The sequence below is a fragment of the Impatiens glandulifera genome, chromosome 7 (assembly GCF_907164915.1).
Source record: "Impatiens glandulifera chromosome 7, dImpGla2.1, whole genome shotgun sequence".
Lineage (NCBI taxonomy): Eukaryota > Viridiplantae > Streptophyta > Magnoliopsida > Ericales > Balsaminaceae > Impatiens > Impatiens glandulifera.
Window position 1 is genome coordinate 40052966 of NC_061868.1, and position 26396 is coordinate 40079361.

The following is a 26396-nucleotide window of genomic DNA, read 5'->3' on the forward strand; positions in this document are numbered from 1 at the left end:
CCTCCGAACACAAAAACCGCTGACAACGTAATTGTAGCAAGAGCGCTCGAGACCACTTCCGTCCTTCCAACTGCCGCAATAAGACGGAAGAGCGATAACGCCGTCTGATGCACACCAAAGAACGCCAATAACTGACGGAAAAACCTAACAACAACACCAACAATGTTATTATTATGATTACTAACCAAACACCAAAAACTCAATAATAAAAACAATTACCTACTAGCAGCAGGAGCAAATCCAATAGTATAATAAGTAAGAACAACCCAAATAGTAGACTCCATTAATGAAAGAGGAATCCTAAGAATCCAAACAGGAATAGCAAAAGCCCAAACAGGATAAAACAGAGCATCTCTCTGTTTATAAAAAATAGGAAGTCTAAAATAGGATAAGTATAATTTTTATGATTAATATTTTAATAAAAAATTTTTTAATAAATATTAATATATTATCCATGTTAATAAGATAAAACTTTTGATGTCAACTAAAATGACAAAGTTTTGTTTAAATTTTAACTTAGAATGCAGGCTAATGCTATGAGTTTTAATTACAAGTATTATGAAGTTATAGTATACTTATCTAAAAAACAATATTTATAAAGTAATTTATTTTTTTTTTAATATAAAAATGTGATTTTAATAAATAAATAAACATTTTGTATTTAATATGTATAAATTATAATATTTTTCAAATATGTTGGTAAAATTAAAAAAAATGGTTATTTTTTGTGTTAATATAAATAATATATTTTATTATATAATGAAAATAAAAAATTAAACAATTTTGTTTTAGATGCTTATTGTTATATTTAGTGATGTATTTTTTTGTGTTGATGTATTTATATATATATAATAAATAAATTTATATTTATTTATAGTTTAAATTTGTCTATTTATATATTCCTATATTTGTTTTTCTAATATTTCTAATATCTTTTTTTAATTCACTCAATTAAAGGAATAGATAAATTTAATTCATACTTGTAACCTCGAAAAAATGTATAGGATTTTGCCGAAAAACTCAAGATTCGAAACAACATTGGTTTGCGTGTCAGATTTTTTTAAGAAAAAATAAAACATTATTTTAATTTTTTTTTTAATGATCCCGAGTAGTTTTTAAAATTATTAGAAATAAATAATTGTGGGGTTCAATTTTAAATAATCAGGGATTTGCAATAATCAAATAACAATTTGATTTTTTAGAAATAATTTAGTTTAAATTAATTAAACATAATTAATTTAAAAGATTATTTATTTTGAAATAGAGTCGGAAATTGATTTTTAAAAATTAATAAAAGTTGACACACGTGTACAAACGTATCGTCCAAAGTTTATTTTAGTATGTAGTTTAGTGATACTCGGGAAAGGCTTTCGCGCATCCTCCGTACCCGATTTAAAAACGGTCTCTGCTTATAAAGTTGAATTTTTAAAAATTGGTTGTATAACGTTTAAGTTTTAACCAATTATTTTTCCGGTCCTAGTCATGCTTCTAGGTTTTAGCGTTATTTAAAATATTGAAACAACAACATATTGCAGATAATAACCAGGGAGGATTATAACTGAAGAACTTGGTCATTTTTAAGGGTGTTAGGTTTAAAAATAAACACCAAACAAACCTTAGTCAAAATATTTTTGTGGAAATATCCCAAAAATATTTTTAAATTATTTTCAAATTTTCTGGGATTTTTAGAAAATGATTTGAGATTCCAAAACTACAAAAAATTACAATTTTGAAAAGGGAACCAAACAGGCCTTAGGACCGGAGTCTTAAGCTTTGGGCCCGTTTTTATCAGTCAGGGTCTAAAAACCCTCCGTCCGGGTAGAGAAGCATCTCGGTCGAGACTTGGGATCTTCGACCGGGGTACCAAAGTCCCTCGGTCTGGGTGTTAAAGACTCTCAGCCCTTGGCTGAGATTACCGGTCTGGGTGTATAAACCCCTTGGTTCTAGGCTAGCTCTAGACTAAGTCCCTCGGTCCCGCGTTTAGGAATTCTCGGTCCTAAGTCGAGATTCCTTGGTCCTGGGTGGAGGTTATCAGTCCTAAGTTCGGGAATCATTGGTCCTAAGTTAGACCTCTCGGCACTGGGTTGGACCGCTCAGTCCTAGATGTAAAAATCATCGGTCGAATCTCTCGGTCCTAGGTCTCGGTCCGGAGTCTGGACCGATGATTGTCGGTCAGACCTCTCGGTCCTCAAGAACACCAAAGCGTAGTTTTTTTAATTTTTGTTTTTAGCTTGAATTATATGATTCGAGTGCTTGAGTAGTTTTACATAGCTCCTAGAAACATGTTGATCATCAACTCAAGTTATCAATCAACCTAGATGATGATCAAATCTTTTAAAACATTTTGTGCTCAAAAATTTGATTTTTGATTTTAAATTTGTTTTGAGGAGAAATGAGTTACCCGTTAGCTTTCTTATATCCAATGTATACATGATTTGTACCAAAACAAGAACATTGGTTGTTCGTTTTGACCAAATCAAGAACACAAAATTTTCAATTATTTTGAAATTTTTGATTCTGGTCAAACATGATCGGGAAGGATCAAACATGATCCAAGTAGCTACCCAACATGATTAAAATCATGTTGGGATGTTTCTGGGCTATGATTCAAAAGAATTAGCTCAAGAACAGCAAATCCGTTTTTTTTTTTTTTAAATTCAAATTTTGGTTTTTCTAATTTAGGTTGATTGATTGTTTTTAACACATAAAATTTGTAAATGATCCTATGATCGATTTCCAACTATAAAACACCATAAACAGCAAGCATACAAGTTTATGTAATTTTAAATATAAAAATTTTAAATTCAAACTATAAATATGAATTAGAGGGTGATTTGAACCTTACTAATGATTGAAGAACACTCCTTAATCCTTAAGGAAGTTTTTAGGATGCTCAGATCCAAGCTTTAAGGCTTTAAACAGAAAATTCGAAAAATTCTAAAGCTTGGAGCTTTAATGACGAATTTCTTATTTTCTTTGATTTGAAGGTGGAAAGTGAATTATTTGGCTTTAGAATGATTCAGGGGGTGTATTTATAGCATCCCTAAGTCAGTGGAGGCTTCAAGTAGATCGAATCAGTCAAAAGCCATTAATGACGTTTTGGTTGTTCTTCCAGTCACTTGACGATATATGGATGAATCATACTATGGAAGTAGCAGAAATGATCACCGAAGTAGGGTGATCATTTCAGCTTTTGAATCAGCCGAAAAGGTAGACTATCGGTTGAGTTCCAAATTCAGAGAATCAAATGATTGGATTTCATCTTTATCCTCCCGGCATCGCAATGAGAAGACGGTGGCGCATGAAACGACATCGTTTTATGCGTTTTAACGCGTTCCGTTAGTGACCGGTTGGTGATCGAGCATTCCATTAGTGTCTCGGCTAACGGGCGTTAAATGATCGTCTGCTTCTCGGGCGCGCGCATTTTCAGGTTCAGCGGAGTACGCGACCTGCTCCTGGGCATTGGAGGAAGATCCGATGTTCATCCAACGGACGCGGTTTCAGCTGTAGCAATTTCACGGGATTTTGGCTACACCCGATTATGAATTTATTTTTTTTATTTATAACCTTAAGGAATTGTTTGAAATTGATTTTTCTTTCTCCCTTTGACTTTAATTTTGATCTTTTTAAGTACAAAAAATATTGAAATAAATATGGCAAATATTTTACTAATTTTTTATTATTTTTTTATTTTTAAGGTTAAATAAATTATTTTGAAGTACCTCATTTCATCTTAAATTATTTATTTTAATCCCTTAATTTTTTATAAAATTATTTTAAGATAAATGAGTACAATATTTATCCCATTTTTTTATTTGACCATTTTCCTTAATTAATTAGTCTAATTAATTGTTTTAATCACTAGTAGAAATAGACTTTTTTACGACGAACTTTAGCGACGGCTAACATACGCCGACACTAATAATTAGTATTAACCACAGCGGAATGATCATTGTGGTTAATAATAATTATTAGTGTCGACGATGTAATGTCGACACTAATAAATATTATTAACCACGGCTTTCGTTGTCTTCGTCGTGGTTAATATTTTGTCTTTTCGGCCACTCTTCCGTCATTATTATTAACCACGACTTTTGTTGTCTTCGTCGTGTCTAATGTTTCGACTTTATCGCCACTCTCCCGCCAATATTATCAGCCACAATTTTCGTCATAAATGTCGTGACTAAATGTTAGGTTTCCCTGCCATTTTTAAAGATAGTTTAACGTCGTGGCTAATATTCTAAAACTATTAGAGACGGTGATAACATAAAGTCGTGGCTAATATTATATATTATTAGCCACAAGCCCACGACTATATGCTAATGTCGTCCCTAACAATTGTCACCGACAAGATATTTTTTCCAAATAATTTTCAAGTGACCTACAAATATTAGGGACGGCAATAACATAAAACCGTGACTAATAATATTATTATTAGCCATGGCTTTTTGCTAACGTCGTCCATAATAAATGTCACCGACAAGATTTTTTGTCCAAATAATTTTCAAGGGACCTATAAATATTAGGGACGACGTTAACATAAAGTCGTGGCTAATAATATTCAGACTATTAACGACCCACCAAAAAATATCGTTGTTGATAGTCTTTGCTAGATAATTTTCAAGTCCTATAAATAGAACACTCATCCTTCGTTACTCCGTAAGGAATTTGAGATTCTCCTAAACTACTTTCCTTCTAACCAATATGCAATCGGGATTCTTCTAAGATATCTCTATATTCAATTTGTTAAAATAAAATTGAAGATTTCTCATAAGACCCCGATTGTTTATTGGTTAGAAGCACATTGGTTAAAGATCACAAGGAGAAACCAATTCCTTAAAAAATTTATTGGTTTGAAACACGTCTTCTTAAAGAATTTTCCCAATGATAATCAACCTCTTCTTGGGCATATCCATCGATCTTGATTAGTTAGAATGAATTAATTGAAGATGGAGATGGATTTCCAAGAAGAGTCTGATTGTCTATTGGTTAGAACCACTTCTTCTGGTAGAATTTTATCAATGATCATCAATCTATTCTGGGAAATCTCTATCTTCAATTGGTTAAAATTGAAGATGAAGATTTCCAGGAAAGCCTGATTGTCTATTGTCTATTCAAGTCGTCCATCAAGTGTTAAATTATGATTCCAAAACAAATAATTGATGAATGTGAGGTGTACTAGTAATATTTCATCTTGAAATATTCAACTTAAAACTCTTCTATTTTTCAATTGAAGTATATTAATATTGAAAAAATAATTGAGGATTGTCACAAAATTTTTAATATGTCACAAATTTCTATATTTAATAACAATTCCACATGGAAACATTATTTATTTATTTTGTTTTCTTTCTTTTATATATGTGATCCAGAAAGTAAAGAAAATTTCCGTTTGGACTTTTAATTTATTATTATATGTGAACATCTATCAATTTAATCCATAAGTAGGTATAGCTACACTCAGAGAATAAGTAAATTAATTAAAAGAGAACAATTTAAAGTTGTTTCAAACTTTGTTTGGTTATAATTTAATTTGGGGACTGAAATTATATTTTAAGAAATTAATATGTCATGTTGAAAACTAGACGACTCTCTTTGAATAAGGATCTTTTACATTATGAATAACATTTAAACTAATTAGAAAGTTCAGTGTTGAATTTGATTAATAAACAATAAATCTAGGTAATTATTAACGTCGGCTCTAGGGTAAGGCCGACGTTAATGAAATGTTATTTTAATATTAATGTCGGCTTTATGGCTTTATGGTAAAGCCGACGTTGATAACCTATATAATAGTAACGTCGGTTTTATGGCAAATCTAGCGTTAATAATGTAGACATACTTGAAAATGAATTGTTTTGAAATATTTTTAATAGTAACGTCAACTTTTTTCATAAAGCCGACATTGATAACCAATATAATATTAACGTCGGCTTTATGGTACCAACGTTATTAATGAAGACCTACTGGAAAATGAAACGTTTTTAATAGTAACGTCGGCTTTACCATAAAGTCAATGTTGATAACATGTATAAATCAAATCCGCAACTTCTTTTTTCCTTCTTCTTTCTCTTTTCTCTGTAGCCGCTCTCATCTCTCTCGCGATTCTTTCTTCCGACGCGCCGCCTCCATCCATCGTTTGCCCGTCGCACCTCTTCCGCCCGCCGCGCCGCCTCCTTCCATTTCATCTCGGTACGTATTAGGTATTCTTACACACTTTATGCATATTTATACTTTCTATTTCATCTATAAAAAAATCATGATAAAAATAATACTAACAAAATAAATTTTAATAATTACTTTTTCAATAATAAGGATTATTTCGGTTATCTTTTTGTTAATCATTTTTAGAAATTCTTTAAAAAAAATATTAAAAATAAAAATAAAAATAAAATTAATGATCTATCTAAAAACTAACTTTGTTAGTTTGTTATTATTTTCAAGTAAAAAAATCAATCAAAATTCGATCTCCGGGTATGATTTAAATTCTGAAATTTCAATAACTTGAATGATTATTATTTAAATCATTGTTGAATCGAGTTACCATGTAAACTAATTACAATAGATAAATTAAGAGAAAAACAAGATATAACGAGGTTCGGTCGAACTGCCTACGTCCTCGGGAGTGTCGTTAAATATATTATTTCACTCTTAGAGCTATTACATGGTATTTATAGAGTAGTAATTGACTCACAAATACTAAATTACTATAGACCTAGTCCATTAATTCTAAACTTAATTAACATGTGTATATATAAGTCACATATACAATAATTATCTACAAATTAAAAGTGTAAAACAATAAAATTTTAAAATTGACCAAAAAAAATTAAAGTATAGACCGTCGTTCTGACGGGAACGGAAGAGTAAGCGCAAGAGCTCTTTCCTGAGTATAACCAAGCCCCGAACCGAAACATAATCTCTAAAACGCATTTAATTACGCACAAAATTTTCCTAATTTTAGAAAAATTAGGTGCCGACTCTATAATTTAAAAAGTTAGTTCCTGATTTATTTAAAACATTTAAAATATTTTCTAAATCAAATCCGAGAATTAAAAGACTAATTAAAAAAATTAAAAACAAAGAGTCGAGCAATTTCAAGGCATTACATCGGAGAAAAAGAAATCTAATTTCCTTATAAGAATCATAAGAGGACGAGAAAAGATGTTCAGAGTTAAGCTCCCAATACGTTTCGAATCTAAAATATCATGGTTCATTAAAGGGATCAAGGTTTATGTCAATCTCCAGGAAAAAAGGAAAGAAATTGAGAAGTAGAAAAACGTCATTTTATCCAAACACATAAGTTACATGTTCATAAATTAAACTTGAAACCGTCGACCGACGAATTTTGACTAGTTGTGAAGGTCAGTTTGAAAAAGAGGGAAAACAAATTTTGTTGAAATAATCCATTTAAAGGCAAAAGAAGCCAAAGCTCGTACTACAAAAGTTAAATAAGCAATCAATCAATAAAAACTTTATCTATTGATAAGTACCCGAAATCATTCGCACATGATCAAGTCAAAGCCATATATCTCGATAGGTACATGATATGTTTTTTACAATTCAATAAAAATTATATTTGTCGATAGGTACAAGAGATCATCCGTAAATGATCCAACAAAAACTCTATCTCTCGATAGGTATATGATATCGTTTTTATACGATTCAACTAAAACTTTATCTATTGATAAGTATTCGATATCATTCATACATGATCCAACAAAAATCATATTTCTCGATAGGTACATGATATTATTTTTATACGATTAAACTAAAACATTATATGTTGATAAGTACCTGAGATCATTCGTACATAATCCAACCAAAACCCTATCTCTCCATAGGTACATGATATCGTTTTTATACGATTTAATAAAAATTCTATAAGTCGATAGGTACAAGAGATCATTTGTGTATGATCCACCAAAACCCTATATTCCAATAGGTACAAGAGATCATTCGTACATGATCCAAGCAAAACCTTATCTCTTGATATGTACATGATATTGTTTTTTATACGATTCAATAAAAACTCTATCTGACAATAGGTACAAGAGATCATTCGTACATGATCCAACCAAAAATCTTATATGTCGATAGGTACAAGAGATCATTTATATATGATCCACCAAACCTCTATTTGTCAATAGGCGCATAATATCATTTTTATACGATCGCGTTAAAACTAATACAATTTGTTGATAAGTACCACGATCATTTATATATAATCGCTCTACATGTTACTTGTTAGTAATTTTCGTGAGAAGTTTATCAACTTTCAAGGTAAATCTATCTGTTGATAATATCACGATCATTTATACATAATCGCCCTACATGTTACTTGCTAGTAATTTCCATAACAAGTTTATCAACTTTTACGATAAACCTATATGTTGATAGTACCACGATCATTTATATATGATCGTCCTAAACATTACTTGTTAGTAACCCGCGTGAAATTTTTTTATTAACTTTCGCAATAAACCCTATTGGCCAATATGTACATACAATTATTTATATATATATATGATCTTTTAAATATGTTACTTGTTAGTAATTCCCGTGAATAGTTTCTTAATATTAACATCAAACTAAACATATTTATATATAGTATTACGATCATTTATGTATATGATCGCTCTACATGTTACTTGTTAGTAACTTCCGTGACTAGTTTATCAAGTTTCACGTAAACCTATATCTTTATAGTACTACGATCATTTATGTATATGATCGTTCTACATGTTACTTGTTACTAACTTCCGTGATAAGTTTATCAACTTTCACGTAAACTTATATGTTGTCATTCGTATATGATAGTTCTATATGTTACTTGTTAGTAACTTCCGTGACAAGGTTATCAACTTTTACGTAAACTTATATGTTGATAGTACCACGATCATTTATATATAATCACTCTACACAATATTTGTTAGTAACTCACGTGAGCAAGTTTGTCAAACTCTCATGCAAACCTATCTATTAATAGTACTCACGATCATTTACATACGATCACTATAAACATTACTTGTCGGTAACTATCGTGAGCAAGTTTGTCAACTCTCACATAAATATATTTGTTGATAGTACCTTGATCATTTTTTACCATGATCATTTTAAAAAAAAATGTTATTATTGGTAAATCACGTGATCAAGTTTGTCAACTATCACGTAAACTTATTCATTGATAATTATTCCGATCATTTGCACATGATTGCTTTAAATATTACCTGTGAGTAACTCACATAAATAAGCTTATCAAACTTTCATGTCCCCTTATGTCTTGTTTATTGACATTAACTTTGATCATTTATTGTATATGTTCATCCCAACCAAACATTAACCAAATACTATAGGGTGATAATTATAAGAAAAATGCATTTGACATGAATAGTTGTTGATATTCACATCCAATAAAAGTTGATTTTCAACAATATTCATGGTTATTCCTACACCATCATCTTATAGACTTTGCAGATACTTTATTAAGATTTGTGAACAATGATCCAAAGATCGAAACAACCCTTGATCCAAAATTATTACTTGTTAGGATAATTACCAAAGAAGTATTCTTAATCACATAGGAATGCTCGGAAAACATCGACAAATCTTACACACAACAACGCGAAGATCACACCAACATTTGCCCACTCTAGGTTTTATCCTTCCATTACCCTCACACAAAGCTCGGATATGGGCATTCATAAAGTTTCTACAAAAGTTCAGGAGTGTTCTCCAACTCATAGTAAGCTTCAATCATATTATAATTCGATTTATAAGTTTTAATTGAATTTTTTATATTTCAGTTCCACCAGTTTTATAAACTATCTAATTGTTCGATTTTTTGATTGGAAAAATATACTAAGATCATTTATAAGTTTTCTTCCAAAACTAATTTGAATCAATCGATCCAAATCAAGAATACTCAATTTTGATTTGAAAATTTTCAAAATTGGGTTTATGTTCTTAGATTATAACTCAAGAACAACAACCCAGAAAACTTTCTAACACGTTTCTAACTAGGGATGGCAATGGGGCGGTTCGGGGCGGGGAATGCAATTACCATCCCCGCCCCGTTTTAATTTCGGGGATTTTTTTAATACCATCCCCGTCCCGTTCGGTTTTTTTCGGTTTCGGGGAGTCCCGCGGGGCACCGTTAATAATTTTTATTTAAAAGAAATAAATAAATATTATACAATAAAATTATATAAATCAATTTTTTAATATAATATATATTATAATATATTAAAATTTTATATTATTATAAAGAAATAATTTTAATACTCTTATAAAATATAGTAAATAAATAAATATATTGGTGATTTAATATATTTAAGTATGTTTATGGTATTCGGGGCAGAATCGGGGTGAAAACCGGGTGAAATCGGGGCGGGGCGGGGCGGGGGACACAAATACCATCCCCGCCCCATCCTCGTTCGGTTTCGGGGAAAAACCGTCCCAAACGGGACAATTCGGTTCGGTTTTCGCGGGGCGGTTTTAAATTGCCATCCTTATTTCTAAGGATGTTAGGAGCATATCCAAACCAATTCTAAGTCATTCCAATCATGTTTGATCAACAATTATTTTTTTTATAAAAAATAAAATTCCAGTTCTTAAATTGGTTAAAATGAATTGTCAGTGTTCATGTTTTGGTTTCATTCGATCCTATGAAGTATAAGGAAGCTATTGTCAAGCTGCTTACACTTCAACGGACCATAAAAATCAAAAATCTCATTTTTTACTTCAAAATTGTTTTATTTGAATGGAACATCATCCCAGTCGAAAGATACATTAGGATGATGTTATAAATGATCATGGGACTAGACGAAGCTTCCCATACCTTTAAATCGAAAGATTATGGCGTAGACAAATCATCAAACCTGCAATTTGATGTTCTTGACAACCGACCGAGGGTCTGACCTAGGTTCGATTTTCGACTGAGAAAATTGAACCCTCCCATACACCCGACCGATGAATCTCGCACCCAACCAAGAATTCCTGGCCTAGGATCGAGAGCTCCCCGGACCTCGACCGATGAGTTATAACCTCGACCAAGGAAACCTGACCTAGGATCGAGAGCTCCTCGCACCTCGACTGAGGATTTCTAGTCCGGGACCAAGAGTTCCTCGCACCTCGACCAAGGATTTTTAGTCCCGATCGAGGAAACCTAGCCCATGACCGAGAGTTTCCCGCACCTCGACCGAGAGCTTTAGCCTAAGACCGAGAGTCCGCACATCCCGACTGAGGACTCCTCGCACCTCGATCGATAGTTCTTCACACACGACCGAAGGTTCTCGACCTAGACTGAGGGGTTTTAGCCTGAGACCAAGGGATCGACACCCTCGACTGAAAGGACCGATCCTGAGGCCTGTTTGGTTGGAATTTTAAAATTTCAAAAATTATTTTCTTAATTTAAAGCCACGAACCATTTTTTACGAATCTAAAAAAATAGAAAACAATATCAAAATATTTTTTAGAATATTTTCAAAAAACATAATTTGATAAGGGTCTATTTGAGATTTTAAATCCTAATATCTTACACTAATATTTTTTAGATATTTTTTTAGATATTTTTCTTATCATCAATAGTAGATACCCCAACATTTAAATATCTATTTATTAGAAATATTCAAATTCAAACATAATCTATCCAACCAATAATATGGTAGGAATATAGATATTATAACATATTCATTGATTGTCATACAAATATACAAAAATAAAAGGCTTTAGAGATTAAAGTAAAAATCTAAGCTAACAATTTACCTCCTTTGGAAATTAAGAAACTTGATGCCATATGCAAAGACAAAGAAGAAGAGAAGTACCCAGGCAATATGAGCCAATGCAACTGGAGTTAGAAAACTGTATTTAAACCCCATGAATTCCTCCAAATATTCCTTCACTTTCATCTTCCCACCTCCCGGAATTGAAACTTCACTCTCCTTCTCCCCAATTTGAGACGTAATCATCCCATATATCGTCCATGCCACCGGAGATGCCCAATAATACCATCTCCACCATATTGGAATTTGCTGCACATAACAAGTTTTTAATTTATAATTGAAGACACTATATGGATATGAAACTGAATCTTGTGATTTACGTACTGTTCTGGGGATGAGGAACCCCGAAAACAAATTCCAGAAGCTAAGGAAGAACGACATTGTGATGGCAGCAATTTGATAATTAGGAGTCAGGGCAACAAGCATCATCCCATACAATGTGAAGTAGATAAAACACATTGCCACATAGTAATAAAACCATAAGAATTTTCCAACTTCCCATTTGAATCCTATCATCGAGTATAGTATCAAACTATACGATAATGTCTGAATCGCAACATAAATCACCTCTATCCAAACCTGCACCAATTTCATTAATTCATTAATCATATTAATACATTACACACAACACAAATATCATTAACTTACCTGAGCAAAGGCATAAGGCAGAGCCGAATACATCCCAGCAGCTCTTTCGCGATAGAAGACTGTCCTCTCAACCGACACAACATTCTGCACTGCGTGTGTGTTTGTTCCTCCAAGAAACATAACCGCAATGTACATTGCTCCCACCAAATTCACCAGATCTTGTTGTTGATCCCTGTTTCAAATTAAACATTATTATTTATTTATATAAGAAACAACACATTTGTATTTTTGATTAGTTTACTCACGTCTTCTCTCCTTTCTTCCAGAAAATAAGTCCAAACAGAAGACCGATGAATATAGTCATGAAAAAACGAATGCAATTGTACTTAGGATTCCTCCAGTAAGACCAGTGTTGTTTCCAGAAGCAAGCAATGCATTGAGTCAAGAATGACTGTGAGTATTTACTTGGGAAATACAGTTCTTCTGAACCAGTTGCTGCTGCTGGCTTGCTTAGTTCCTCCATAGCTTGTTCATTCCTCCTGAGGGAGATTCAGTTATTATAAGTCTTATTTGATAATATATAGTCCACAATCACTCGACAGTACCTATACAAGTCTGATTTCTCATAAATCTCTGCGAAATCGAGGCTTAATTGAGACTCAACGCTCGAAGAGGTTATCTCCAGCATCCACGTAGCCGGATTTTGACCTGTTTTTATCTTTGTTACCTCTGGAATAGACTGTGTAAACAATTCCTAAATATTAGTTAATGAGTCATATCAGTTCTCACATTCATTAGAGCTAGATCAGAAACTGTTACCTCGAAGTATTCTACCAAATGGCAAGAGTGGCGGCCAAGAGGTCCGTTGTAAATGATTTGTCCTCCTCTTTTCATCAACAAGAGCTGGAAGGGAAGTAGGGAATTATACATAGATTGACAGAAAATGGAATTATGAATGAATTACCTCATCAAAAGATTCGAAAATGTCGATGCTCGGTTGATGAATGGTGCAGACAACAGTTCTTCCAGTGTCGACTGTGTTCCTCACTGTTCGCATCACAATTGCGGCGGCTCTAGCGTCAAGACCAGACGTGGGTTCGTCCATGAAGATGATGGATGGATTAGCAACCAATTCAACCGCTATTGTCAAACGTTTCCTCTGTTCTGTGGACAGACCATCTATTCCAGGAAGACCAACTAATGAATCCCTTAAAGGACTCAACTCCACCAGCTCCATTACTTCCTCAACAAACATCTGAACCCATGATCATCAAAGCAATACAAAAATTATATATATCAGAGGTTGTGTAGATATCTCTCTGAATTCTTGATAAAGTTCTTTTTAACTAATTAATATATTCTTTTAAAATAAATATATTAGAGATTTAAATCAAAAATGACCGGATGTTATAAATACGGCTCCATTTCCATCCTATATGAAAAAAACCCACTATTATTTAATGTGGTAGAACAAACGATTCAGCCGAATTTGCTGAATGCACAGAATTGAGATATCCTTCCATTGTTGAAGATATGGGTCATGTTGCAAAGAATGCTGACGTGAGTAAGCCGGATGAACTGGGTGGTGTTGACATTGATAATAGAGATGATGCAATCAAGAATGATGACAAAAAGATAGAGAAGAAAGTAGTTAACAAGAGTAGCGAAGAAGATCCAGATCAAGATCAAGATGAAGAGGTGAAGAGATTAGCAAGTGACCCAGAAATGGAAGAAGGGGAGATAAGAAATCCAGACGTTGATGACACAGTTGTTTCAGGGGGCGACAATAATGAAGAAGAGAAGAGAGGAGTAAGTGAGTATGAAATGGAAGAAAGAGAGGTTGATTCAAATGTTGATGACATAGTTGTTTTGTGCGATAATGAAGAAACTGTTAGCAAGAGTACTGGCGAAGAAGATCAAGATGAAGATAGTGAGAGTGGCGAAAAAGATCAAGATAAAGATGGCATCTATGATGAGGATGAGGATGAGATTCTCCCTGCTGTTCCTGAAATAAAGGTAAAATTGGAATCGAAACACATAACTATTCCCGTTGGAAAAGTCCAATCTATTAGTGATAAACTAGTTATCGTCCATGGGATGGAGAAACACAAGCCTCTAAACAAGGGTTCTATCTTATGGATTACCAAAACCAGATCCCCATTAGGACTTGTCGATGGAATCTTTGGATCCTTCAAGAATCCTTTCTATATAGTTCGATACAATTCCGAAAAGGGTATTCCTGAAGGAGTCAAACAAGGTACATTGGTATCCTTCGTTTCTGAGTTTGCCATTCATGTTCCAGACTTTACAAGTCTCTACAAGAAAGGATCCTACGCCACCGGTGTAGACTTTTCAGATGACCAGATGAAGAGGAAAACGGGTACAAGAAACAAGAAAACGAATAAACAGCTTCCGAACGCCGCCGGGAAAACCCAACAAAGTATTCCAACCGGAGTGCCATCGAATGACTCGAATCATCATCATCATTATGGAGTCAACATTATTGCTACTGCTCCTGTGATGTCTAATTCAATTCAATTTCAACCGCCATCTGCACAGGTAGTAGTACCACCTTCTAGTGGAGTTTTGATGAATGTAAGCCCTACCCACTGGCCGCAGCAACATCAATGTCTTCCCCATTTAAGTCATCCAAATCAGTTTTCATCGACCGGAATGCCACGGGGGGAGTGGGTTCCTCCACCTCCACCTCCATCTAAACCTCCATCTCAATCTCAATCTCAATCTCAATCTCAATCTCCACCTCCATCTCCACCTCCACCTCCACCTCCACCTCCACCTCCACCTCCACCTCCACCTCCACCTCCATCTCAATCTCAACCACCATTTCCACCTCCTCCTTCTCCTCCATCTCCTTCTCCATCATCTCCACATATACCTCCTCTAACTCTAACGCTAACTCTAACGCTAACTCTACCAACACATCTATCTTCTTCATCTCCACCACCTCCTCTTCCTCCTTCTCCACCACTGCACTCATATCAAATCCCTTTTCAGACAGTGCCAATGCAGCAGAGCTTAGTTTTACCAGGTGGTCCTCAGTATTTTACTTATCCAAACATGGCTCAGTCGTGGTGGCCCTGGTGGGTCCCAATCAGTTACGGTATGCAGCAGAATCCTGTACCAACCAATAACAACATGCCAATGAACGTATATTGGGAGCCAGAGGAGGAGGAGGAGCCACCTTCGCCGTCTAATAATGTCGATTTTCAATTTCAAGAGAACACTACAGATTCTCAAGGACTCGACAACATGACCAGAAGAAGGAGAGGAGATAGAAGAACCAGTCAGCCTAGAGATGGTCACGGGGCGATGTATTTCGGAGGTCCTAGGTGACCACAACACTAACTAACTGAAACTCAACTTTCAACTTTTCTCCGCAATAATAGTAATAGATAGATACTTGTTTTTGTGTTCTTCAACTAAAAACTAGAGATGATTGTGATTTGTGAATGAAATGCATCATACCTTTCGTGTTTGAATGTTAACTTCCATTGAAAGTCGTAACCAAGCGGAGAAGACGAGAGATTCGTAAACTGTAACATGAGGAGAATGAATATCGTTCTGCTCGCAATAGCCACTCACTCTAGCGAATGTCGATTGATTCTTTTTGTAACCGGAGACGATTATATTTCCTTGTATAAAACCCTCCGTCTTTCTTCCAGCGAGCACATCCATTAGCGTCGTCTTTCCTGCTCCACTCACGCCGACTAATGCGGTCAGAACACCGGGCCGGAAAGCTCCGCTTACATCTCGTAACAATTGGAGTCTAGTTTCCTCAATTCCTTGACTCTTCATTTCCTGTGAGAGATCATGGAAATCACAAGTTCCGTTGAATAGATCTAGTTGAAATCTAATGAAGATTGAACTGGAAGTGAAGATTTAACTTACGGCGGGCATGTTCACGTAGTAATTAACGTGATCGAAAACGAGAGATAATGGCCGGAAAGGCAGCACCATTCCCTTTCTTCCATCGGCGGCAGTCGCCGGCGAACTATTTGTTCCATCACGATCATGATCACGATCAGGATCCTTACCTATAGTTCATATGATTTGCTATATGAATATACTTTATCAATTTTTGAAGATATTCAAATCATATTCTCCATACTTCTAATATATCATAAAAAAAAATAAAAAAAAAGTTAAAACTAAAAATAAATAAAAATAAATATAAATTTTATCTCTATTCAAAAACTTCCAATTTTTCTCGATTACAATTTTGTTGTCAGTCAAATTAACTTCAACAAATTAGAACTTAAATATTTTATAAAAACTTCTTTAAATATTATTTTTTATAAAAAACGTGATAAATTAATTAAAAAAATAAAAATATTACCCTAAAATAAAATTACTTAGGAAAAATCTAAAAAAAATAAAATTTTGATAGTTCAAACTCTAATTAGCACAATTCAAATTCAAGCCAAAATGACTCCAACCTTAAACAACAATTGGACCAATAATTATATTTTTAGTCTGATTAGTTGTATTGTTAATTTGTTACTGTTATAAAATAATAGTTAAAAATTTAAATAAATTAAAACAAAAAATATGTATATTACTTAAGGAAATATCAAACCTTTAGATGATGTTGTTTGAAATGACTCTCCACTTTTGTTACTTTTCTTGTCCATGTCAACAAGAATGGATTTGGAATCTTTAAAAGCTGCAATGAATCGTTTTCTTTAATCAAATTGCCAAAACAATAAATAAGAGATTTTGACATTTCGATCCAAATGAGAAACATAGCTTACCATTCAAATAAGTAAGGGCAACTACGAACAAGATATTGAAAAGAACAGAAAACCCGAATAGAGCAACAACACAGACCCAATACATGTAATCATCAAGCCACATTCCTCTCGACTTAAGAAGAACCCTTCCAACTGTTTCTCCGAGAAAGTTGGTGTCATTAACGGGCTATGAAATAAAAGATTTACATGATGAGAAGAAAAAACAAGTTCATTTCAAGATTAAAAAATAGTTGATCCTTTAGCTAACCTTGCTCCATCTCTTGTCAAGAAATTCATTCATTGCTATAGCATTTTGTCCATATGTCATTGGAGAAATGTAATATCCCCATATCATCCATGGTTCAATTGCATCTACCACATAAATTAAATCAAATGAACCATCTTTATCAAAATTTGATATTATTTAAATAAGTATGCTATAAAGAAGTTTATCATTCATGAATTACAATGCATGTTCAAGAAAAGTGTGATATAACAAATGAGTCAATTTTCTCTTCTATCATATGCACACTCATTTTTAACCCTCTAGAACACAACACCAGCACAATGCAAACTTAAACAAACCATTTTTTTTTTCCTTTTTCTTTATAAATTGTTTGGATGAAAAAACTCTACTACTACTTAAGTATGAATCTCCAAGACCATACTAGATGCTATTCTTCCATTATATGGTAACAAAATAAATTGAATCAAATAAGTAAAATATTTCTAACCTTTGGCAATTATAAATCCTCCAAGCACAAAAACCACTAGCAATGTAATTGTAGCTAGAGCGGCCGAGACCACTTCCGTCCTTCCAACTGCCGCAATAAAACGGAAGAGCGATAACGCCATCTGATGCACACCGAAGAACGCCAATAACTGACGAAAAAACCTAAAAACAACAACAATATCATTATTATTATTATCACTAACAGAACATGAACATGAATACGAACACGAACACGGAAAACTCAATAAAAAAAACAATTACCTACTAGCAGCAGGAGCAAATCCAATAGTATAGTAAGTAAGAACAACCCAAATAGTAGACTCCATTAAAGAAAGAGGAATCCTAAGAATCCAAATAGGAACAGCAAAAGCCCAAGCAGGATAAAACAGAGCATCTCTCTGTTTATAAAAAATAGGTAGTCTAAAAATTGTCAGTCCAAGTTCAGCCATTCCATTAAACATAACATTAATCAAACTGAAGAACAATGCCCCATAAAACTTCCCTCCATCAGAAAGTTCACCACCTTTCATCTCCGATCTAAGGAACACCGTAAATGTAATCACAGACATAATCGTGATCTGCGTCGTCTTAAATATGTAAATAAACGAGTTCCTTTTCATCAACAACCATTCTCGATTCAAACACGCCTTCAAAAGCTCCTTATTTGAAATCCCATATTTTTCCTTCACCAATGCAGCAGGATGAGTCTTATCTTTATCATAAGGAACTGATAGTTCATCTTCAAGCTTCTTCCCAATTTCAAAATTCTTGAAGCTTTCAACAAACTCTGGCACAGATATATACCTGTAAAGTTGGTCTTGTTTAAACCAATACTGTTCTTGATCCTTTATAGAAGTAACCTCTTGCATGAAATCAGCAATGGCTTTCCTTTCTGGACATTTGAATCCCACAGTTTCGAAGAAATCTAGAATCTTGTCTCTTGGACCTTGATAAACAATTTGGCCTTCTGAAAGAAGAATGACACGATCAAAGAGTTCAAATGTCTCGGGTGCGGGTTGAAGAAGAGAAATGATCATTGTGACATCCATGATGTGCGACATTTGTCTCATGAATTTCGTGATTTGGTATGTTGTTGAGCTGTCGAGCCCTGTTGATATTTCATCCATGAAGAACACTTTTGCTGGTCCGACCAACATTTCTCCTGTCAATATTACACTTCTTTATTAATAGATTCATGTATATTTTCGTGAACTTTTTTTGAAAATGTTTTAGTTTGTTACCTGTGGTAAGTCGTTTCTTTTGCCCACCCGATATACCTCTTCTCATTTTATTTCCGACCATGATATCCGCACATATATCTAATCCTAGTATCTGTTTTAATTGATATAATTTTGTAAAAATAATATTTTCTAGATTTACCCAATAAATAAATTGTAGTTACCTTAATGACATAATCAGTGATAAGGCTAGATTGTTGGCCAGCCATTGCTGTGTTCTTCATGAAAGCATCAATCTCATGATCTGGCTTAATACCCGCCTCTTTTTCCCTTCTCGATAATTCAACAAGTAGTTCGTATCGAGTTCCTACTCCCAAACAACGCCCAGCGAAATCTAATGTTTCGCGAACTGTCATCTCACCTTGGTGAAGATCGTGTTGACTAATATAAGCACATGTTCTTTGAGGAATAAATTCATACATTTCGTGGCCACAATAAGTGATCTTTCCATTTGTCTGTCCAAAAAAACAAATAAATTTATAACATTGTTGAATTCAATTGTTAAATTTTGTTAATATATGTATATAAGAGAATAAAAGTACCCTTAAATCATTATCCAATTTTCCAGCGAGTGCTTGTAATAACGTCGTTTTTCCTGATCCCGGTGGACCGAGTAAGAGTGTCATTTGAGAAGGTTTCACGATTCCACTTAGGTTTTTTAGAATCTTTACAACTCTTCTCTTGGATGGGAGAAGTTTTAAGAAACCAAGAATGCCCTGTTTATAATCATTCAAAGATGAATCAAACATGTAGGTGTTAGTTCTATAAAAGATGATTAGAATTTTATCAAACCATTTATTTATTGATTTTGTAGTTTTGATACAAAATTAAATAAATAGTAAGAATTAAATACCTGTATAGAATTGATGGTAGAGTTAAGTAAGGTTGGAAGTGCTCTGCTCCCCACATATGCATCTCCTTCTACAGATAAATTCTCAAACCGCACTTCAATATTCGGTATTTCTATGCCAACCCTGTTTTACATCAAAAAATAAAATATTATAAACTAATAATAAATTCAAAATAAAATATTTAATCATATATATATATATATATATATATATATATATAAATGGGCCAATTTCAACTATAATGTTTGTGTAAGAACTTCAAATAATATTTAAAAAGTTACTTAATAATTTGTTAGTCCTAATTGTGTTTTAATTCTCATTTACATGTTTGGTGGGTTTTTTTCTCCTTTCCTAATGTTTAAACACTTTCATTATTTTATATTATACATGCACCATTTAAAAAAATAATAAAACAATATAAATATATATATATATATTTAATTCAAATTTAAATAAATAAATAAATAAATAAACGAATTATAATTTAGTCTTAATTCCTTTTTTATGACCCAGGTATTCATAATTCAGTGATCATCCTGTGGTGGGATGATATTTGTGTTATCGAACATTAATAAATATAATTAAATATATTTTATCACTTATATGTCTATTTATTATTTATATTTTATAAGAATTTTAAATTTATTTTTTTTAATAATATAATATTATTTATAAATATATATATATATGATATGAGAATTTCCCAAAACAAAACGGAATAAGAAGATAATAAAAATTGTCTTAGAAGTAGAATGAGACAAAGAATCATCATGTCTTATCATGGATTCAAATTTCACCAGGAGCATTTAAAAAAAAATAACACAATTTGAAGTTAAGATGTTATAAAGGAGAATAAATACTTTTATCTCTTAATTGGGGCCTGAATTCTTTGTAAAAAACAATTATAATTTCAATTCTAAATCTATTTCCTTTTATATTTCATTAAAATTATAACTTCAATTCTAATTCTATTTCCTTTTATATTACATCATAATTATAACTTCAATTACAATTTTACTCTTTTGATATTACATCAAATTTATAACTTCAATTATAATTTTACTCTTTTCTTTACATCAAATTTCATTATCTAAGTATTAAGAATGAGTTCAACTTTAATTTTGAAATTTCAGTGAGAATTAAAATAAATTTTTTAATCTCAGTTTTTCTTAGATTGTTATCTTAATGAACTAATTCTAATCCAAATATTTATAAACAAAAACATTTTATAATTATTTTTTTAATTTAAAAATAAAATTACAAACTTAAAATTTTTTTTTTCTGAAATTATTGAGGCAAAGAAAGAACAGTGAATAGTACCTGTCAGTACGATTTCGGAGTAATCCAAGAAATCTTTCATTGTCATCTTCAACAACTCTCAATATACTCTCCATCAGATGTTTTCTATTCTCAATTCCCATATTCAAAACATCAATCTCTTCACGTACCACCTTCCCGCCGTCAAGAACCTGTCGCCGGAGAATTCCTTTTCTCAGCCGGTCATACGTCGGCAACCGTTCAATAGCCGCCCACATAAGTTCATCTTCTTCATCATCATCTTCATCGTTCATTCTTCCTTTCCCACTTCTCTCAAATATGTCTGGCGCCGACCATGCCTCCCTTAAACTAGCCGACGCCCACCTCATTTTCCGGCTACCGGATCCACCTTCACTCCGCCGCCGGCTTAGTGACCGGGCTAGATCTTCTCCGGCCAAGGATATCGCCATTTTTTAAGAAATTCTTTGAGTTGGGAATTGTATCGAACAGGTGGTGTGCAACTGTGCAAGAAGGGTAATTAGGATGCTTGGAAGTTGATTATGATCATGTGATTGACTAAGAAGAGATCATTTTATTGATAACTTGTTGAAGGTAATATATATAGGGTTAGTTTGATTCGGCTTATAAACTTTAATTAGGTGTGATTTTGTAATAGAGTCTTGTTTGGATTCGAGTTATTTGAAAAAATAATAATCGCGGTAATTTGGATAAAAATATTAAAAAAAATATATAAAATATTTAAATAGTATTAATATAAATAAAAAAATAAAAAATAAAAATTTAAAATAAAAATATTTTAAATAATAAATTGATGTAAACGAGTTTTAAATAACTCATATCCGGATTATCTTATTATACTCATCTTATAAATAAGCTAAATAATTTAAAACAAAATTATATATATAATATGATGTTTAATTTTTAAAGTGTCTAGATTGTCAGGTCGAGAGTTGTGATTAATTTAGATATATATGTGAGAGACTGAGAGTAAGTAGATATTTGGATCGAATTGTGAGTTAATCTGCTCATACACTTAAAACGGTTAAAAATACTATAGGTATGTTTCGAACTTATCACCTAACAAAAAAAAAAAAACAAGTAAATCAATTAACCAACTAGACTAATAAAACTTTATATTTTAAATTGAACACTAAATTTGATGAACGCCGGACGTTTTAAAAATATAATTTCAACTTTTAACTAACTAATCTATATATATAATAATCTATATATATAATTATGCTTAATTTTTAAAGTGTCCGAATTACCGGAGTGAGAGTTGTGGTTAATTTAGATATATATATAAAAAAGTAAATTAAAAATATTATTAAATTTTAATGGTAATTTTTTTTCTTAGTAACTACATATATTAGTAATAATAATAAGTTGGAGTGATAAAAATAGCATTAACTATTTGAATAAGTTAGTAGTATTTAATAAACTAGTCTTAATAATCAATAATAAATTAAGATCATATAAAGGAGTGGTTCCGTGTCTAGATTATTTTAAATAATTAATGACTGGCTTTCGAAATTTGATTTTGACTATTAAGATAATGATTATGAATTTGGCTTCATTTGTTTGTTTCTTTCATTTCTCCTCAAGTTAAATTAATCTAGGTAACACTTTTTAATTAAGTTTAATGCCTATAGGGTTTAATATTTATTTCTTTTTTCTTAAATAAAGTGATAGTTAACTTTTTGATGTTTTATTTTGGGTTATTTTTTAAGGATTTGTGAGAAAAATATGATTGGATAAAATAACAAATTATACATTCTTATCAACACAAATGCAACTAATCTCGTCAAAAAAATTTTGGACGAAAATATTATTTTAACGAGTTCATTTATGCCTAAATTTTTTAAATATAATATGATAGGTCAAATTATAAGAATTAATGTCTACATTGGTTACTTATTGATAATATTAATATATTTTAAGTTGAGGAGGGATTATGATGGTTGGGTTAACTTTTTAACTTATAAAAATAAAATAAAATTATTTGAATTAAATGGTTTAATCATATTTTTTTTAACTAGTAGAGAAAAATAGAGATGTTTGGAAGTTTATAATACTAATTATTTATAATTAATTTTAAATAATTTATTAGATAATTAAATACTTAATAATTTATTTATTACATTATTGTTTTAAATGGTAACTTTATATAAAAAATTATCAAAAAAAAAAAATCATTCATTTTTGTTTAAACTTTTTTATCCAATTCATTTAATTTTTTATATATCAAATGAAAATAAAATTATTTTTACAACTTTTAAAAGTGACTATATATTAATAGTTATAAAATATTAATTTTCAAATAATCTTATTTGTATATTTTGTTTGCTTAGGTAGATGCAGTCCTTTTCAATTATTTGATATATTATGGCAGTTGAATAATAATACAGATTACATAATTACACTGCGCATAACCCACTTTATCAAACAAACACCTTGTGATGAAAGTGATAGAAAATACATACATTCAATCTTTTCTAAAAATAAATTATTTGATATTTGGTTATTTGGAAAAATATTATTAATATAAAATTTTATATAATGAAAAAATAAATTATTTGAGTTAAATTATGAAAATAATTTTTATATTTAAATTTTATAAAAATATTTTAATTGATGAATTATTAATTTTATTGTAAAAGTACATGTTATTTAATAATAAATTATTTTAAAATAAATAATCTTAATGTAAATAAAAACATTTAAGATATACTCTCTTTTTTTTTTTCTTTTTTGATCTTATTTGTCAAAAGACTATAAACAGGACAATTGGGCCATCATTTCTAGAAGCCCATTTGTCTCATTCCCCATTTCAATCCAATATTTTTTTAATATACTTTTGTTATAAAGTAGAAATTATTTAAGGGTGAGTTTGGTTTCATTGATTTGGAATTAGAATGGAATTAGGGTTCAATTCCTAAGTTTGATATAGGATTTAAAAATTGTAATTGAAATTAGAATTTGAATGAAATTCAAACTAGTGTTTTTATAATTCTCAATTAAATTATTTTTAACTCAAAATTGTAATTAAATTTTTTTTTGTATGTTTTTTAAACAAAAATATATTATTATTTTATCATTTACAATTATGATAACATATTAAATTGATAAAAAAAAATTAAATTTAAAAAGATAAAATGTCAAACCAATATATTAATTTTTAATTTAGTAGGTTAACTAATATATTTTTTTTTTAATTTATGAAATTAAATGTCAAAAACAATGTTTTGTTTTATTTTTATTTAGATTTAAAAACTTAACCTGCCGAATTATAAGTTAGTTTTTTTTCCATATTTGTTATTTTCATTTTTAAGTAGTTTAAAAGAATTTTATTTATTTTTCTATGGATATTTATTTTAAAAATATATTTTAAATTTTATTTAATAATAAACTAATAAATTTACTCCTACTTTTATATAATTAAAAATAATTAAGTAAGATTGAGATGCTTAATTGATAAATAATGTTCATGCCGTCCTTGATGTGTATGTTTTACATATTATTGATGCAGGCCTGTACTTATTTTAATAAAATAATTAAAATTTTCATATGTATTTGTCAACATTATTATTTACAATAATGTTTGGTTGGGTTTCTGTATACAATCCAAATAACTTTAATATAAAATAATTAAAATAATGGTTTAAATAACATTATTTATATCATTTCTATTTATAAGAAAATAATTTATATAATTATTGTTAGTTGTAATATGAGATAAACATTAATTAATCATATGCAATCTAATTTATATTTTGATTTAAAGTTATATAGGCTAGCATTTTAATTCTATTAGAATTGTGTCAATAACTACATGAAAATTATATTAGTTTATTCCAAATAATTTATTAAGTTTGAGAATTATGTTCTTGTAGGTTATTATCAGTCCAAATAGTGAAACTTATATTAATTTATTTTAAATAATTTATTAAGTTTAAGAATTATGTTCTTGTAGGTTATTATATATGTCCAAATATATAATAACATAGGTTAGGTTAACATAGATGAGTCCAAAATATGCTTTAAAAGATTAAACATCTTGAACTGGTCTATATAAATTATCAATACTAGAAATTATAGACATAAATTAAAGTTTAAACAACATTAAAATGATTATAAAACTAATAAATTGACTTTATCATGAATTTCAATGATTTGATGATATATTATTTATTATCTCAAATAGGAATGGAACATGGTATTAAAACTACTAGTTTTTCAACAGTAGATTTTACTTGATTTATCTTAAAAATAAAAGTATTAAATTTTTAAAAATTTAAAAGAAAACCAAATTCTCTTTAGTTTGCTTCTATTTCACTATGTACCAAAAATAAGGAAACAATGTTTGAATATTGTAAATATATGATTGACTAAAAAAATATTAAAAAAAAACAAGGCAATGCAATCTCTTCTTTTGTCAAATCTTAATTTTAAGTATGAAATCTCAATTCTTTTTATAATTTAAAAGTTCTAAAAATATTTTAAAAAATTGGTTATTAATTTTATATATTTAATATTTTCATAAATTTATTCAGCAATAATCAACCAATTCAAATAATACAGTCATTTTGGAAAATATTTATTCAAATTATTTAATTAGAGAATGTGTTTGAAATTGTTATTGTGTTAACAAGTTTATTTAATTTCATTAATATGTTAGGATGAAACATAAATTTATCAAAAAAATCAACACATCGAACTCTAGGCCTACAAATGAGTCAAGCTGCTTGCAAACTATTCGGTCAAAGCTCAAATTGAGTTTGACTTTGATTAAGTTCGAGAAATTGAGTTTGACTTTGATTAAGTTTGAGTCTAGCTCGTTTAATATTCGAGTCGAGCTCATATTATACTAGCTCGATTGTTTGTCGAGCCTCTTAATAAATAATATGTTTTTTTTACTTTCTTAATATTAAAACTTAAAATTTAAAATAAATATTTTTTTCATAAATCTTTGAAAATTTAATTTTAGTTCAAATTTTCGAATCGAGTCTATAAGTAAACAGTCGAGACAATCTCGAGCTAAAATTTATAAACTTGTTCGTGCTCGAGTCAATAAATAAACCGAGCTAATTTGACTCATTTGCGACCCTACCTAGATATTTGGCTATTTCTTTCTCATCTCCTTCCTTCTATTAACCCTAGTTTTTCATCTCTTC

At 30.8% G+C, this 26396-nt stretch overlaps 1 protein-coding gene across 1 annotated transcript; it reads right to left on the bottom strand.

Annotated features, from left to right (window-relative positions):
• Positions 1 to 11601: 11601 nt before the first annotated feature.
• LOC124945697 (pleiotropic drug resistance protein 2-like) lies at positions 11602 to 21671 on the bottom strand. Its single transcript, XM_047486176.1, has 19 exons — positions 21265 to 21671; positions 19947 to 20067; positions 19636 to 19809; positions 19258 to 19548; positions 19097 to 19187; positions 18117 to 19017; positions 17857 to 18017; positions 17391 to 17494; positions 17144 to 17309; positions 17002 to 17055; positions 16281 to 16426; positions 15858 to 16190; positions 13336 to 13626; positions 13191 to 13274; positions 12977 to 13110; positions 12677 to 12910; positions 12432 to 12603; positions 12108 to 12362; positions 11602 to 12032 (listed from the first exon to the last, which is right to left on the bottom strand). Exons 1-19 carry the CDS (start codon positions 21669 to 21671, stop codon positions 11763 to 11765), a joined length of 4389 nt encoding a protein of 1462 aa, XP_047342132.1. The 3' UTR covers positions 11602 to 11762.
• Positions 21672 to 26396: the final 4725 nt, after the last annotated feature.